At 50.2% G+C, this 16,762-nt stretch overlaps 1 protein-coding gene across 1 annotated transcript in view; it reads right to left on the bottom strand.

The window, feature by feature from the left end:
* LOC140398806 (uncharacterized) overlaps window positions 1-14,566 on the bottom strand; it is a 119,152-nt gene extending 104,586 nt beyond the window's left edge. Inside the window, exon 1 of the mRNA XM_072487771.1 lies at window positions 14,422-14,566. Within this exon, the coding sequence (XP_072343872.1) occupies window positions 14,422-14,544 (123 nt within the window). The 5' untranslated portion in view covers window positions 14,545-14,566. The remainder of the gene's footprint in view (window positions 1-14,421) is intronic.
* Window positions 14,567-16,762: the final 2,196 nt, after the last annotated feature.

Below are 16,762 nucleotides of genomic sequence, written 5' to 3'. Positions count from 1 at the left end.
CCTTGAGCTGGCATTATGTGAGATCCACATGGATGTGTGATGGGTCTGTGAGTGTGTGAGTTGAGGATGATGAGAAGAATGACTTGGCCTGGCAGAATGGAGATCATTCATCCTCTTCCTGCAAGGATGGCAGTCCTCTTCTACAGGGTTTGGCACTGACCACCGCCTTCCATGTTGGGTTTGTCACCTTGCTGGTTGGTTTTAGACCTGAGCATGAGTACAGCACATCATGGCGGGTCTCTGCAGCATGAAGCAGACTCTCCGGGGAGCCGTCTGAAAACTCGGGGGGAAGATTTCCTGGCAGTCATCACTTACCGGCAACCTGCAAGGTGTGGCTGCTGTGCGCTGGGGTGGTTTTAAATGTGCTCCCCCAATGATTACAGCATTGAGGTGATGGCGGGGTGGGAAAATCAGAGGCCAACCACCAGCGATACAGCATGGAATCCATGCATGGAACTTTTTGGCATTAAATGCTGCCATTGCACAGTGGGCTCAATACCGCTTTTCCTGCCCAACATCGGCCTTTGCCAATATCGGAGAAAATCCCAGATGGTGTAAAGATTTGAAAACAGGAAAGTGCCTTTGAAACAGTTGTCCTTAAAATCCCGTACCAGCCAAGGTTATCCATGAAGTCCCTATCTTCTCAACCTTACCCCTTGCCTGAGGTGTGGTGACCCTCAGGTTAAATACCCCCAATCATCTTTCTCTCTTAAAAGGGAGAGCAGCCTATGGTCTCTGGGACTATGTAGACTTTCACATGTTTGACACCATATTCAGTCAAATGTTGCCTTGATATCAAGGGTAGCCACTTTCACCTCATCTCTGGAATTCAGCTCTTTTGTTCATGTTGGGCCTAAGCTTTAATGAGGTCAGGAGCTGAGTGGCCCTGCCAGAATCCAAACTGATCATCGGTAAACGGGCTATCAGTGAATAAATGTCACTTTGCCGCACCTACAATTAAACTTCTAACACTTTACTGATGACTGAATGTAGACTGATGGAGAAATAATTGGCCAAATAGGATTTGGAGAGCTTGACTGATGTGATAGTAATTGGATGGATTGGATTTGTCCTGATTTTTAAGAACAGGACACGCCTGTGCAATTTTCCATTGATGCCTGTGTTGCTGATGTACTGAAACAGCTTGGCTAGGTTCTGGAGCAGAATACTTCAGTACTACAGCTGTTGTCAGGGCGCATAGGTTTGGCTGTACCTATTTCCTTCAACTTTTTCTTGATATCAGGTGGCGTGAATCAAAGTGGCTGAAACTGCCATCCATAATGGTGGGAACCTCAGAGGGAGGTCACTGATCCACTCCTATTTGTGCACCAATAGATCTACTTTCTCAGAAGATTAAGGAAATTTGGCATGTCAGCTACGACTCTCACCAACTTTTACAGATTTGGATTTGGATTTTTGTTTATTGTCATGTGTACCACGGTACGTGAAAAGTATTTTTCTGCGAGCAGCTCAACAGATCATTAAGTACATGAAAAGAAAAGGAAATAAAGAAAATACATAATAGGGCAACACAAGGTACACAATGTAACTACATAACACCGGCATCGGTTGAAGCATACAGGGGTGTAGTGTTAATGAGGTCAGTCCACTAAAGGGTCGTTTCGGAGTCTGGTAACAGCGGGGAAGAAGCTGTTTTTGAGCATGTTCGTGCGTGTTCTCAGACTCTGTATCTCCTGCCCGATGGAAGAAGTTGGACGAGTGAGTAAGCCGGGTGGGAGGGGTCTTTGATTATGCTGCCCGCTTTCCCCAGGCAGCGGGAGGTGCAGATGGAGTCAATGGATGGGAGGCAAGTTTGTGCGATGGACTGGGCTGTGTTTACGACTCTGAAGTTTCTTGCGGTCTTGGGCCGAGCAGTTGCCAGGCTGTGATGCAGCCTGATAGGATGCTTTCTATGGTGCACCTGTAAAAGTTGGTAAGAGTTAATGTGGACATGCCGAATTTCCTTAGTTTCCTGAGGAAGTATAGGCGCTGCTGTGTTTTCTTGGTGGTAGCGTCAACATGGGTGGACCAGGACAGATTTTTGGTGATGTGTACCCCTAGGAATTTGAAACTGCTAACCATCTCTACCTCGGCCCCGTTGATGCTGACCGGGGTGTGTACAGTACTTTGCATTCTGAAGTCAATGATCAATTCTTTAGTTTTGCTGGCATTGAGGGATGGATTGTTGTCGCTGCACCACTCCACTAAGTTCTCTATCTCCCTCCTGTATTCTGACTCGTCGTTATTCGAGATCCGGCCCACTATGGTCGTATCGTCAGAAAACTTGTGGATGGAGTTGGAACCAAATTTTGCCACGCAGTCGTGTGTGTACAGGGAGTAGAGTAGGGGGCTGAGTACACTGCCTTGCGGGGCCCTGGTATTGAGTACTATTGTGGATGAGATCTTGTTGTTTATTTTTACTGATTATGGTCTGTGGGTTAGAAAGTCGAAGATCCAATTGCAGAGTGAGGAGCCAAGTCCGAGGTTTTGGAGCTTTGATATGAGATTGGCTGGGATTACGGTGTTGAAGGCGGAGCTGTAGTCAATAAATAGGAGTCTGATGTAGGAGTCCTTGTTGTCGAGATGCTCTGGGGTGAGTGTAGGGCCAGGGAGATGGCGTCTGCTGTGGACCTGTTGCGATGGTATGCGAATTACAGCGGATCACGGCGTTCTGGGAGTATGGAGGTGATGCGCTTCATGACCAACGTCTCGAAGCACTTCAATACTGATACAGTCAGGGCTACTGGACGGTAGTCATTGAGGCACGTTGCCTGGTTCTTCTTTGGCACTGGTATGGTGGTGGTCTTCTTGAAGCAGGTGGGGGACCTCAGAGCGGAGTAGGGACAGGTTAAAGATGTCCGTGCAGGCTCTGAGTGCACCACCAGGGATGCCGTCCGGACCCGTCGCCTTCCGAGGGTTCACTTTCAGGAAAGCTGATCTGACTTTGGAAGCTGTAATGGTGGGTGATGCACGATCAATTAAACTCAAAGACGAAGTTGTAACATAACTGAAGGCTTTAATAGACTAGATCTGTTCCCCAGCAGCTTCGGTACTGAATGAGGGCTGCTGGGACGGCACCGGTTCTTATACCCCGCCTGTCAGGGCGGAGCTACATACCAAACAGCCAATGGTAAACTCCTAGGCGTACCCAATGGTCTACAGCCTCTCGGGTACTGCAATACCTGATAATACCACATTCACCCCCTGTTAAAAAAGAGTCCGGCGGGGGTGGAGGCCAGTGGTTACAATTGCATTTAACATGGTATTATCAGATATGGAGGTACCGTGATACCTCCTTACAGGGTTGTCGAGAATATTTACAAGCGTGGAAGATATATACAGTCAGTGTTCATTTACAGCTACAGTTACAGTGAAGCAATCAGTCGGTCGGGTGGCCTGGTCGTCCTCCTGGATCGTCTGAGCCTCAGTGGTGATTATGTTGGGGGTCAGGGCGTCTGCGACTCCGGGAGCGTGGCCTCGGCCTCCATGGCAGCTTTGTCACCCCTAGATGGCGCTGGTGGGGCAAACGGTTGACACGAGAGGGGGGGCGCCTGTCGGGGGCGTCGATGGGCGAAATGGCCTAGGTAGGAGCGACAGGAGGACCGACCCTCCAGTGAGGTGCTGTGGGGGGGGGGCAGGGGTGGGGGCAATGGTTCGGGAGCGCGTGGGGTTCCGGTGGGCGCCAGGTCCCGGAGGGAGACTGTATCTTGCCGGCCGTCAGGGAACGCCACGTAGGCATACTGGGGGTTAGCGTGCAGCAGGTGGACCCTCTCGACCAACAGGTCCGACTTGTGCGCCCGCACGTGCTTCTGAAGCAGGATGGGTCCGGGTGTCGCTAGCCAGGTTGGGAGTGAGGTCCCGGAGGAGGACTTCCTGGGGAAGACAAGGAGACGTTCATGAGGTGTCTGATTGGTAGTTGTACAGAGCAGTGACTGGATGGAGTGGAGGGCCTCCGGGAGGACATCCTGTCAGCGGGAGACGGGGAGAGTCCTGGACCGTAGGGCCAGTAGAACGGTCTTCCAGACTGTTCCGTTCTCCCTCTCTACCTGCCCGTTTCCCCAGGGGTTGTAACTGGTCGTCCTGCTTGAGGCGATGCCCTTGCTGAGCAGGAATTGACACAGTTCGTCGCTCGTAAAGGAGGACCCCCTATCACTGTGTATGTACGCGGGGAACCCAAACAGTGTAAAGATACCCTGGAGGGCCTTGATGACGGTGTTTGCGGTCATGTCGGGGCAGGGGATAGCGAATGGGAACCGGGAGTACTCGTCACTCACGTTCAGGAAATACGTGTTGCGGTCGGTGGAGGGGAGGGGGCCTTTGAAGTCCATGCTGAGGCGTTCAAAGGGACGGGAAGCCTTTATCAGGTAGAAGTGCGGTTTGCACTCCGCGCAGATTTGGCAGTCCCTGGTGACTGTCCTGATCTCCTCGATGGAGTATGGCAGGTTGCGGGCCTTAATGAAGTGGAAAAAACGAGTGACCCCCGGTGGCAGAGGTCCTCGTGGAGGGCTCGGAGGCGGTCCACTTGTGCGGTGGCACACATGCCGCGGGACAGGACATCGGAAGGCTCGTTTAGCTTCCCAGGACGGTACAAGATCTTGTAGTTGTAGGTGGAGAGTTCTATCCTCCACCGTTAGATCTTGTCGTTTTTTTATCTTGCCCCGCTGTGCATTATCAAACATGACCGCCACCGACCGTTGGTCAGTGAGGAGAGTGAATCTCCTGCCGGCCAGGTAATGCCGCCAATATCGCACAGATTCTACTATGGCTTGCGCCTCTTTTTCGACCGAGGAATGGCAAATTTCTGAAGCATGGAGGGTACGGGAGAAGAAGGCCACGGGTCTGCCCGCTTGGTTGAGGGTGGCGGCCAGAGCTTCGTCGGACCATCGCTCTCGACCTGGAAGGGGAGGGACTCGTCGATGGCGCTCATCGTGGCCTTTGCAATGTCTGCTTTTATGCGGCAGAAGGCCTGGCGGGCCTCCGTCGACAGGGGGAAGGTTGTGGACTGGATTAGGGGTCAGGCTTTGTCTGCGAAGTTGGGGACCCACTGTGCATAATAACTGAAAAACCCGAGGCAGCGCTTCAGGGCCTTGGGGCAGTGAGGGAGGGGGAACTCCATAAGGGGGCGCATGCGTTCAGGGTCAGGGCCTATAATTCCATTTCGCACTACGTAGCCGAGAATGGCTCGGCGATCGGTGCTAAATACGCATTTATCCTTATTATACGTTAAGTTAAGGATTTTCGCGGTCTGGAGAAATTTCAGGAGGTTGGTGTCGTGGTCCTGCTGGTCATGGCCGCAGATGGTGACGTTATCCAGATACGGGAACGTTGCGCGTAAGCCGTATCGGTCAACCATTCGGTCCATCTCGCGTTGGAACACCGAGACCCCATTAGTGACACCAAAGGGAACCCTTAAAAATTGGTAGAGCCGCCCATCTGCTTCGAAGGCAGTGTACTTGCGGTCACTAGTGCAGAGGGGTAGCTGATGGTAAGCGGACTTGAGATCCATCGTGGAGAAGACCTTGTATTGCGCGATCCTGTTCACCAGGTCGGATATGCGGGGGAGAGGGTACGCATCCAGCTGCGTAAACCTGTTGATGGTCTGACTGTAGTCAATGACCATCCTATGTTTCTCCCCGGTCTTCACCACCACTACTTGAGCTCTCCAGGGACTGTTGCTAGCTTCAATGATCCCTTCCCTCAGTAGCCTTTGGACCTCTGACCTGATGAAGTTCCGGTCCTGGGCACTGTACCGTCTGCTCCTGGTGGCGACGGGTTTGCAATCCGGGGTGAGGTTCGCAAACAGGGAAGGCGGGTCGACCTTAAGGGTCGCGAAGCCGCAGACAGTAAGGGGGGGTAATAGGGCCACCAAATTTAAAGGTCAGGCTTTGCAAGTTACATTGGAAGTCCAACCCCAGGAGTGTAGCCGCGCAGAGGTGCGGCAGGACATAAAGGCGGAAATTGTTGAATTTCCTGCCTTGGACAGTGAGGTCTGCTAGGCAGAACCCCTATATCTCCACTGTGTGAGACCCGGAGGCCAGGGAGATTCTTTGGTTTACAGGGTGGGTAACAAGTGAACAGCGCCTTACCGTGTCGGGGTGTATAAAGCTCTCCGTGCTCCCAGAGTCGATCAGGCAAAACATCTCATGGCCGTTGATGAACACCGTCGTCGTCGTTGCACTCGCGAGTGTCCGAGGTCGATTTTGGTCCAGCGTCGCCGAGGCCAGCTGGAGCAGTTGCGGGTTGTGATCGGGCAGCGTGTGGTCGGCCGTGCTGGGGGCCTGGGGCCCCATCCAAGATGGCGTCTCCCATGGATCGCACATGGTGGTCGGGGATGGACAAAATGGCCGCAGGGATGGACAAAATGGCGGCGCCCATCCGTCCAGCGTGGTGTCCGAGGGGTAAGATGGCCCCGCCCGTGGGTCGGACGTGGCCCTAGGATAGAGGGATGGCGGTGAGTGCTTGCCGCCTGGGGTCCGAGGGGAAGGTTGCCGCGGCGGTCAGGAGTCGCTGGAGACCACGGCCACGGCTCGTGCTTGGCAGGCCCCCACAAAATGGCCCTTCTTACAGGTGGAGGTGCGGGCCAGGCAGCGCATGCGAGGATGCTTCGCCTGCCCGCAGAAGAAACAGCGGAGCCCGACGGAGTTAGCGGGCCATCTTACAGCGCAGGCTTGCGGGGACACGGGGATGGTCAGTGGGGTTGCCGCTGCGGGATGCCACGCAGCCCAGGGGGCCGCCGCACGGTCGGGCGCATAGGACTGCGCGTTTCTGGAGGCAACATCCATGGACCCTGCCAGGGCCCGTGCCTCTCTCAGTCCCAGGGTGTCCTTTTCTAAGAGTCTTTGGCGGATCTCTGAGGAGCTCATACCTGCTACGAAGGCAACCCGGATTAGAAGTTCCGTGTGCTCGCTGCCCGAAACTTGCGGGCAGCCACAGTTTCTTCCCAGCACCAGTCGCGCACGGTAGAAGTCCTCCAGCAATTCCCCGGGGCTTTGCTGTCTAGTTGCAAGCAGGTGATGTGCGTAGACCTGGTTTACAGGGCGTATATAATGTCCTTTTAACAGTTTGATCGCAGCATCGTAGTCCTCCGTCTCCTCGATGAGGGTGAAGATTCCAGGGCTTACTCTCGAGTGCAGGAGATGCAGTTTCTGTTCTCCTGAGGGGGTGCCTCCGGCCGTCTCGAGGTAGCCTTTAAAACACGCCAGCCAGTGCTTAAATATCGCCGCCGAGTTCTCCGCGTGGGGGCTGAGTTGTAGACACTCCGGCTTGATTCGGAGATCCATTCTTTCAGCTTTAGAGTAGTCTATTAAATTGATGCACAATCAATTAAACTCAAAGACGAGGTTGTAACATAACTGAAGGCTTTACTAGACTAGATCTGTTCCCCAGCAGCTTCGGTACAGAATGAAGGCTGCTGGGACGGCACCGGTTCTTATACCCCTCCTGTCAGGGCGGAGCTACATACCAAACAGCCAATGGTAAACTCCTAGGTTTACCCAATGGTCTACAGCCTCTCGGGTACTGCAATACCTGATAATACCACAGTGGGTATGGGTGTGTTATGGGCTGCTGCAGCACTCGACAGCAGATCGTTGGTTTCGTGCTCGAACCGAGCATAGAATGCATTGAGTTCATCGGGGAGGGGTGCGCTGCTGCTGGAGATGCTACTCGGCTTTGCTTTGTAGCCCATTATATTGTTTAGGCATTGCCGCAACTGCCGAGAGTCTGTAACGCTAGTCTGTGACTCTAGCTTGGTCTGATATTCCCTCTTACATTTCGGATGGCTTTTCAAAGAACAAAGAACAAAGAAATGTACAGCACAGGAACAGGCCCTTCAGCCCTCCAAGCCCGTGCCGACCATGCTGCCCGACTAAATTACAATCTTCTACACTTCCTGGGTCCGTATCCTTCTATTCCCATCCTATTCATATATTTGTCAAGATGCCCCTTAAATGTGGAGATGAAAATTTCGGAGGTCATACCTGGATTTCTTCTATAGGTCAGGGTCGCCTGACTTGAGTGCCTCAGACCTGTCCTTCAGTAGGGAGTCAATCTCGCAACTGAGCCATGGTTTCCGGTTGGGGAAGGTACGTATTGCTTTCTTTGGCATGCAGTCGTCCACACATTTGCTAATGAAGTCTGTGACGGTGGTGGCATATTCATTTAAGTTGGTCGCTGAGTTCTTAAATATGGACCAGTCCACTGTTTCTAAGCAGTCATGTATGAGCTCTTCTGTCTCCTCGGACCAGCACTGCATGACTTTCTTAGCTGGATTCTCCCGCTTGAGTTTCTGCTTGTATGCCGGGAGAAGGAGCACCGTCTTATGGTCTGATTTCCCAAAGTGCGGTCGGGGGTGGAACTGTAGGCGCCCTTGATTTTTGAGTCGCAGTGGTCAAGAGTGTTGTCGCCCCCGGTGGGACAGGAGATGTGCTGGTAGAATTTTGGCAGTACACTCTTGAGGTTAGCCTTGTTGAAGTCCCCGGTCACGATGAACAAGGCCTCCGGGTATTCTGTTTCGTAGTTGTTTATAACTGTGTACAGTTCGTCCAGCGCCGTCTTCACTTCTGCCTGGGGTGGGATGTAGACCGCTGTGATAATGGCTGAAGTGAACTTACGTGCAAGGTAGTATGGGCTGCACTTCACGGTCAGGTATTCCAGGTCCGGGGAGCAGTAGGTCGCTAAGGTCGCCACATCCAAGCACCAGGAGGAGTTGATGAGGAGACAAATCCCTCCGCCCTTCGCTTTGCCTGATGACGCGGTGCAGTCCGCCCGATGAATTGAGAAGTCTCCAGGTTGTATGGCACAGTCCGGTGAGGCGAGGGTGAGCCATGTCTCTATGAACAGCACACAGCTGTTTCTTACTTCCCTCTGAGAGGTAAGTCTAGCGTTAAGTTCATCCAGCTTGTTTTCGATCGCTTGGACGTTTGCCAGGAGTATGCTGCGAAGTGGAGTCGTGAAACGGTTTGCTTCAGTCTCATCTGCAGACCGCTGTGTTCAATAATAATAATAATAATCACTTATTGTCACAAGTAGGCTTCAATGAAGTTACTGTGAAAAGCTCCTAGTCGCCACATTCCGGCGCCGGCTCGGGGAGGCCAGTACGGAAATTGAACCCATGTTGCTGGCCATTACAAGCCAGCTGTTTCCCTCAGTCGGGCCTCCACGTGGATTTTTCCGTCCTCCGTCTCCAGGTAGGCCGGGTTGCTGGGCGGGCCTCTCCGGGTCCGGTCAATGGGCGGTCCTCTCGGGGTCGAGTTGATAAACACCATATAAAGCATTCTTTCTGGTTATATCACAGCTTGGTATGGATCCTGCTCTGCCCAAGACCGCAGGAAACTACAAAAGGTTGTGAATATAGCTCAATCCACCATGTAAACCAGCCTCCCATCCATTGACTCTATTTACAATTCCCGCTGCCTTGGAACGGCAGCCTGCATAATTAAGGATCCCACGCACCCCGGACATATTCTCTTCCATCTTCTTCCGTCAGGAAAAAGATACAGAAGATTGAGGTCACTTACCAACCGACTCAAGAACAGCTTCCCTTCTGCCATCAGACTTTTGATACCTTGTATTAAGTTAATCCTTTCTCTACACCCTAGCTATGACTGTAACATTATATTCTGCAGTCTCTCCTTCCTTCCCTACGTACAGTATGTATTGGCTGTATAGCATGCAAGAAACAATACTTTTGACTGTATACTAATACATGTGACAATAATAAATCAAATCAAGTCAAATCAAATCAAATCTAGAATTTCAACAGGGATCAAATGAAAGTGGCTACTTTCTCAGGACAGCAGTCACTACTCTTCACAAACACTGGCCGGGATTCTCCGAGCCTCCACGCCGAAATCGCGCTTGGCGCGGGGACGGAGAATGGAGCCTCAGACCCGCGATCGGGTCCGACGCCACGACGCGATTATCCGGCGGTCGACCGGCCAAGTTTTTGCCAGCGTGGTTCACGTATGGTTCCACTTGGCGGGAGCTTGGACTCACGGCTGAGGTGGCCATCCTGGTGGGAGGGCGGGGGATTATACTCCGATGGGGGCCTCCACAACGGCCAGGCCTGCAATCGGGGGCTACCGATCAGCGGGTGAGCATGATCCGGGGAGTAGGGGGGCCTACATTCTTCCGCGCCAGCCCGCTGTGCGGCTCCGCCGTGTTGCCTGGGCCCGGCGCAGAAGCGGCCACCGCGCGCATGCGCAGACCCGTCGCCGGCAGTGCAGGGCCGCGTATCGGCACCGGAGCTGTGTGCAGCACTCTGGCGCCGTGCTGGCCCCCTGTGGGCTTCAAAATTGCTGTGCCAAGAGGCCGGTTGACACCGGCGTGAAACACTCCAGTGTTTATGCCGGCATCAACACTTAGCAGCGTTTTTGCAGAATCTCGGCCCCATTCTCCTTCCCACACCTGTGAATATCAATGAGACAGGAAACAGATTGTATCAGGCTTTCTCCAAGACATTCAAGAATTCACATCGGATTTCCTTGATCGGCGAGACCAAGGGTAACCTTGTTCCCAACAGCAATTTCGAGAGGCACAGCCAAAACCTCTTTTCCGATTTCTCAGTGAGTGTGCATGAACAAAGCGCTATGGTATGTTGACAAACATCAACTTGGAAGAAATGGGCGAGAGGAAAGTGCTGTGGAGACAATAAAACACATTTCAAGCTCTATATTCTTCTTGTTGCTCATTTTGAATACAGATAAACAAGGAAAACAAGACTGTGCTGTGCACAATGATGGTGTGGGAATAGGCAGAGGTGACGGTCGGAGAGTGAAGCTGTTGCTCTTTTTAGCCTTAGTTTTATTAGCTCTGATTATGTCACCTTTGCTCACGAGTCGCCAGGTATCTTTCTGATACCGCCACGTGGTTCAAGCTCGAGTTATGATTAATAAGTCAGCACACCGCTTAGTAAGATTGAAATCAACGGTCATTTATTATGTACAGCAATCAATACTTACACAATAATCCTACTATCTATATCAAAACCTACCACTACTGGCCAATACTTAACTTTAGGAGATGGCCCACCAGGTCAGGGAAACGAATAGTTTATCGAATTGGATCTGGCCTGCGGGATTCAAAAGGCTGATATGGGTCGATGGCTAGGAATCTCTATCAGGTAGCGATTGCTGGAGTCAGACTTACGGTTCTTTGTTGAACGTTCTTGCGAAGGTTGCGAGCAGGTGAAGAAGGGAGAGAGAGAGAGATCTGAACTTGGCCCCTCACTTTATAGGGCCCAGGGGCTTCCCGCCTCTCTGGGCGGCCCTTGACCCTGAGTCCCAAGTGATTGGACTTGTTCCCAATCACTGGGTTCGATATGCTCCAATAATGGGGCGATTCCTCGATCGGGGGGTGGTCGTTCACCTGTCTTTGTTTCGGCCACTGCAGGCGCCGAAAGGTCTGGCCCGGCATTCAATTGCTAATATGTTGCAATTGTTCCCGGGAATAGCAGATTAAACGGCAGATGTCTGTGTTGATGTGCTGCTAATAGTCTTAGGTATCGATCTGGGCCGACTTCCCCAGATCCGAATACGCTATTCTGTCTGCAGCTGTCCGTTTGTGTCCTGTTGGCTGTCTTTCCCATCAGCCTTTTTGGTTAGCCATTTTAAATCGGGTTTTGGCCAAATAAATAGGGAATCAGCCATTTTAGGTGGCTGCAAAACTATTCTTGTTATTCAATGGAGAATAAATGTAATACCATGGATATCTAAGGAAATAAAGGAGGGTATCAAATTGAAAGAAAAGACACACAAAATGGTAACGATTAGTGGGAAATTAGAGGATTGGGAGACCTTTAAAGGTTAACAGAAAGCCTGGAAAAAAGCTATAAAGAAAAGTAAGAAAGGTTATGAAAGTAAAGTAGCTTAAAATATAAAAACAGATAGCAAAAGTTTCAACAAATATATAAAACGAAAAAGAGTAGCAAAGGTAAGCATTGGTGCTTTAGAGGATGAGAAGGGGGCATTTAATAATGGGAAATGAGGAAATGGCTGAGGCAGTGAATAGGTATTTTGTGTCAGTCTTCACAGTGGAAGACACAAATAACATGCCAAAAACTGTTGGCAAGGAGGCTATGGTAGGTGAGGACCTAGAAACAATCATTGCCACTAAGGAGGTAGTATTGGGCAAGCTAATGGGGCTAAAGGTAGACAAGTCTCCTGGTCCTGATGGAATGCATCCCAGGGTGCTAAAAGAGGTGGAGGGGAAATAGCAAATGTGCTTGCGGTAATTTACCAAAATTAGCTGGACTCTGGCACGGTTCCGGCAGATTGGAAACAGCAAATGAGACGCCACTGTTTAAAAAAGAGGATAAACAAAAGGCAGGTAACTACAGGCCAGTTAGCTTAATTTCTGTAGTGGGGAAAATGCTTGAATCTATCGTTAAGGAAGAAATGGCGAGACATCTGGATTGAAATTATCCCATTGGGCAGAAGCAGCATGGGTTCATGAAAGGCAGGTCATGTTTTGGCCTTCTTCATAGAAGTTATAGAAGTTACGGTGCAGAACGAGGCCATCGAGTCTGCACCGGCTCTTGGAAAGAGCACCTTACCCAAGCCCACACCTCCACCCTATCCCCATAACCCAGAAACCCCACCCAATACTAAGGGCAACTTAGCATGGCCAATCCACCTAACCTGCATATCTTTGGACTGTGGGAGGAAACCGGAGCACCCGGAGGAAACCCACGCACACACGGGGAGAACGTGTGTTTCGATTCCGACTTGGGTCACTGTCTGTGCGGAGTCTGCACATCCTCCCCGTGTGTGCGTGGGTTTCCTCCGGGTGCTCCGGTTTCCTCCCACAGCCCAAAGATGTGCAGGTTAGGTGGATTGGTCATAATTAATTGCCCTTAGTGTCCAAAATTGCCCTTAGTGTTGGGTGGGGTTACTGGGTTATGGGGATAGGGTGGTGTTGATCTTGGGTAGGGTGCTCTCTCCAAGAGCCGGTGCAGACTCGATGGGCCGAATGGCCTCCTTCTGCACTGTAAATTCTATGATCTATGAACGTGCAGACTCTACACAGACAGTGACCCAAGCCGGGAATCGAACCTGAGACCCTGGAGCTGTGAAGCAACTGTGTTAACCACTATGCTACCGTGCTGTCCTTCTTACTTGGGAACAGATGTACTGGCACTGGAGGGTGTGCAGAAAAGATTCATTAGGTTGATTCCGGAGTTGAGAGGATTAGCTTAAGAGGAGAGACTAAGTAGACTGGGACTATACTCATTAGAATTTAGAAGAATGAGGGGGGATCTTATAGAAACATATAAAATTATGAAGGGAATAGATAGGAAAGAAGCAGGGAGGTTGTTTCCACTGGCGTGTGAAACTAGAACTAGGGAGCATCGCCTCAAAATAAGGGGGAGCAGATTTAGGACTGAGTTGAGGAGGAACTTCTTCACTCAAAGAGTCGTGTATCTGTGTAATTCCCTGCCCAGTGAAGCAGTTAAGGCTACCTTGTTAAATGTTTTCAAGGCAAAGATAGATAGATTTTTGAACAGTAAATGAATAAAAGGTTACGGTGACCGGGTGGGTAAGTGGAGCTGAGTACACAAAAAGATCAGCCATCCATCTTATTGAATGGCGGAGCAGGCCCGAGGGGTTAGATGGCCTACTCCTGCTCCTAGTTCTTCTGTTCCTATCATCAGAGACAAGGTAAACACCTGTTCTCCATTAGCTACTTTCAAGCCATCTCAAAATGGAATGGCAGGTGAAGGTGGGAGGAAGTTCTAGAAACATGTAACAATACCAGAATTGCTGCAGGGATAAGCTTAGTTGATTTTGTTCCTCAATAATTGTCTAAAATTGCTATATTTTAAATAATTCACCAATGTTATAATGTTACTGTTTTGTCCAACCAATGGTGAAATATAAACTTACAGTACTACCACTGAACTGCACTTTTAAAGCAAAATGGATTTTGTATTAAGACCATAAGACCGTAAGACATAGGAGCAGAATTAGGCCACTCGGCCCATCGAGTCTGCTCCGCCATTCAATCATGGCTGATATTTTTCTCATCCCCATTCTCCTGCCTTTTCCCCATAACCCCTGATCCCCTTATTAATCAAAAAATGATCTATCTCTGTCTTAAAGACACTTAGTGATTTGGCCTCCACAGCCTTCTGCAGCAAAGAGTTCCACAGATTCATCACCCTCTGGCTGAAGAAATTCCTCCTCATGTCTGTTTTAAAGGATCGTCCCTTTAGTCTGAGTGTCCTCTGCTTCTCGTTTTTCCTACAAGTGGAAACATTCTCTCCACGTCCACTCTATCCAGGCCAGCAGTATCCTGCAAGTTTCAATAAAATCCCTAATCATCCTTCTAAACTCTGAGTTATGACATTGAGTAGATGTTAAAATTACTACAATGTTGATTATTGCCACCTCGATTCCAATTCTACTGATGAATGATCGTTACCTTTTCAGTTACACTGTCCAAATAGACCAGTTCTGTGTTTCTGTAAGCTCTGCAGGTATCTAATGCTTTTTCCCAAGTAGCGCTTAAAGATGGACTCCAAAGGTAACAGTGATTATTCCACATATGCCAGTCAGGATCCCCTGGGCAATTAATATTATCTAAACAATCAAAAAATAAACATGACAGGCAGAGATAAATATATCTTTGTTAGATTTAAAGTATCAAAGGATATGTATAAAAGGTGAGTAAATGGAGTTGAGGTCGATCTAGATTGGTCATAGGACAAAATTCTCCACCGCTCGCAGCGGAGTTCTCAATGCGGTGCAGAATCAGGCATCTGGGGTAAAAATGGGATCGCGATTATCTGGCCCCCCCACTGGCGGTGGTATCAGGGTTCGAGGTAAATGCATCCACTGAGCAGGCCGAACACCATATTCGCCAGGCTCACATTATTCTCCGGTCCTCTGGAGCGGGAATCACATCGACGGGATTTACAACTGGCATTTCCCAGCGTGGCCCTGACACGGTAGACCTCGCGTAGGGCCAAAGGGGTAACCCCTTAAGGGTGCTGCCCTCAAAGTCTATCCGAGGGCCAACCCACCCACCCCGCCCTCCCCAATGCCAGGCCTGGGGGTGGCCCTATTTAGGGGGTCTCTGGGGATGGTCCACCTATTTAAGGTTATCTGGGGGGGGTGCGGGGGGGGGCAGGCGTGTATGGTCATCCCCATACTGGGGGGAAGGGGGAACCCAGAAAATATGGGGGATGGGAGGCTGATTTGTGATGCGGGGAGGGGTGGCCAGCCACGGGACCTCGCTATTGGGCCGCTCGCTAAAATTGCCGGCCCGATAGCAAGATTCCTTCGGGTATCCCTCGTATAAATTTGCATGGCAAAGAATAGTGAATTGCTTCCTGACCTGCACTAAATCAGTTGCAATTCACCTCCGGCGCGAGAACATAGACTCCCAAATGGAGAATTTCACCCATAGCCTCACAGGAGGAGGTTTGAGGGTCTGAATGGTCCACCCCAGTTCCTTACATTTTTAAACTCCAATATTAGTGACATATTGTCCTGAAACAAAAACATTAGCATTGTTATTTAACATAGAATTTAACATAGAATTTACAGTGCAGAAGGAGGCCATTCAGCCCATCGAGTCTGCACCGGCTCTTGGAAAGAGCACCCTATCCACGGTCAACACCTCCACCCTATCCCCATAACCCAGTAACCCCACCCAACACTAAGGGCAATTTTTTTTGGACACTAAGGGCAATTTATCATGGCCAATCCACCTAACCTGCACATCTTTGGACTGTGGGAGGAAACCGGAGCACCTGGAGGAAACCCACGCACACACGGGGAGGATGTGCAGACTCCGCACAGACAGTGACCCAAGCCGGAATCGAACCTGGGACCCTGGAGCTGTGAAGCAATTGTGCTATCCACAATGCTACCGTGCTGCCCACAAGATATCTCAAAAGCCATTACCAGATGACCCAAATTCAAACTCAATTGCAACACCCTTATAATTGATATATCTTTGCTTTCTTTTTCAGATTTATTAAAGTTAATATTTAATAGTTAATCATATGAGTCAAAGTTCACCTAAACAACTTCAAATACATTGGGGGGGGGGGCAGGGAAACCTTTATGAAATCAACAAAGATTAGAAGCTTCATACAAGCATACAGTCCAGCCACATCCAATTGTGAATGGTGATCGACAATTAAACATGAATTGGAGAAGGCTCCAAAAATATCCCCATCTCAATGAAGGGCAAGTCCAGCATAATGGTGCAAAAGACAAAGCTGAAGAATTTGTAACCGCGTTTAGCCAGAAGTGTCAAGTGGATGGATCCAGGACTTCTGGAGGCATTATGTAGGGGGAAGACGCGCACGAGGTGGTTCCCGCTAGAGTACTGCACTTTCTGCCCCTTTCTCTCCGTGTCAGGGAGTATTTTCTTTTGAAAACCCACAAAATTAATGGAATAAGGACCCTGGATGATTGAAATGTCCAGAAAAGTAAGGGGAAAGAGGGTGGGCAGCAGAAGTTAATCGACAGAGTCGGAGTCCTCTCAGAGGTCGTGGGCAAATGAAGTGGCAGAGGCAGCCTCTGGGGCTCTGGCTACTCCATTAATGGCTGAGGTGCTTTTTAGCACTTTGGCAAAGGAATTTGATAAATACTGGTTTGACGACCTCCAAAATCAATGGATGAGACCTTAGCCCCTATCCGAGCAGCTCTGGAAAAGACCATTTAAACAGTGAATGCCCGTGGAGCCACGATAAAAGATATGGAAGTGGTCCTTTCGAGCCACAGTAATTGGATTGCCTCACTGGAAGCAG

The sequence above is a fragment of the Scyliorhinus torazame genome, chromosome 22, assembly GCF_047496885.1.
Source record: "Scyliorhinus torazame isolate Kashiwa2021f chromosome 22, sScyTor2.1, whole genome shotgun sequence".
Lineage (NCBI taxonomy): Eukaryota > Metazoa > Chordata > Chondrichthyes > Carcharhiniformes > Scyliorhinidae > Scyliorhinus > Scyliorhinus torazame.
This window is presented reverse-complemented; position numbering and strand designations above follow the sequence as displayed.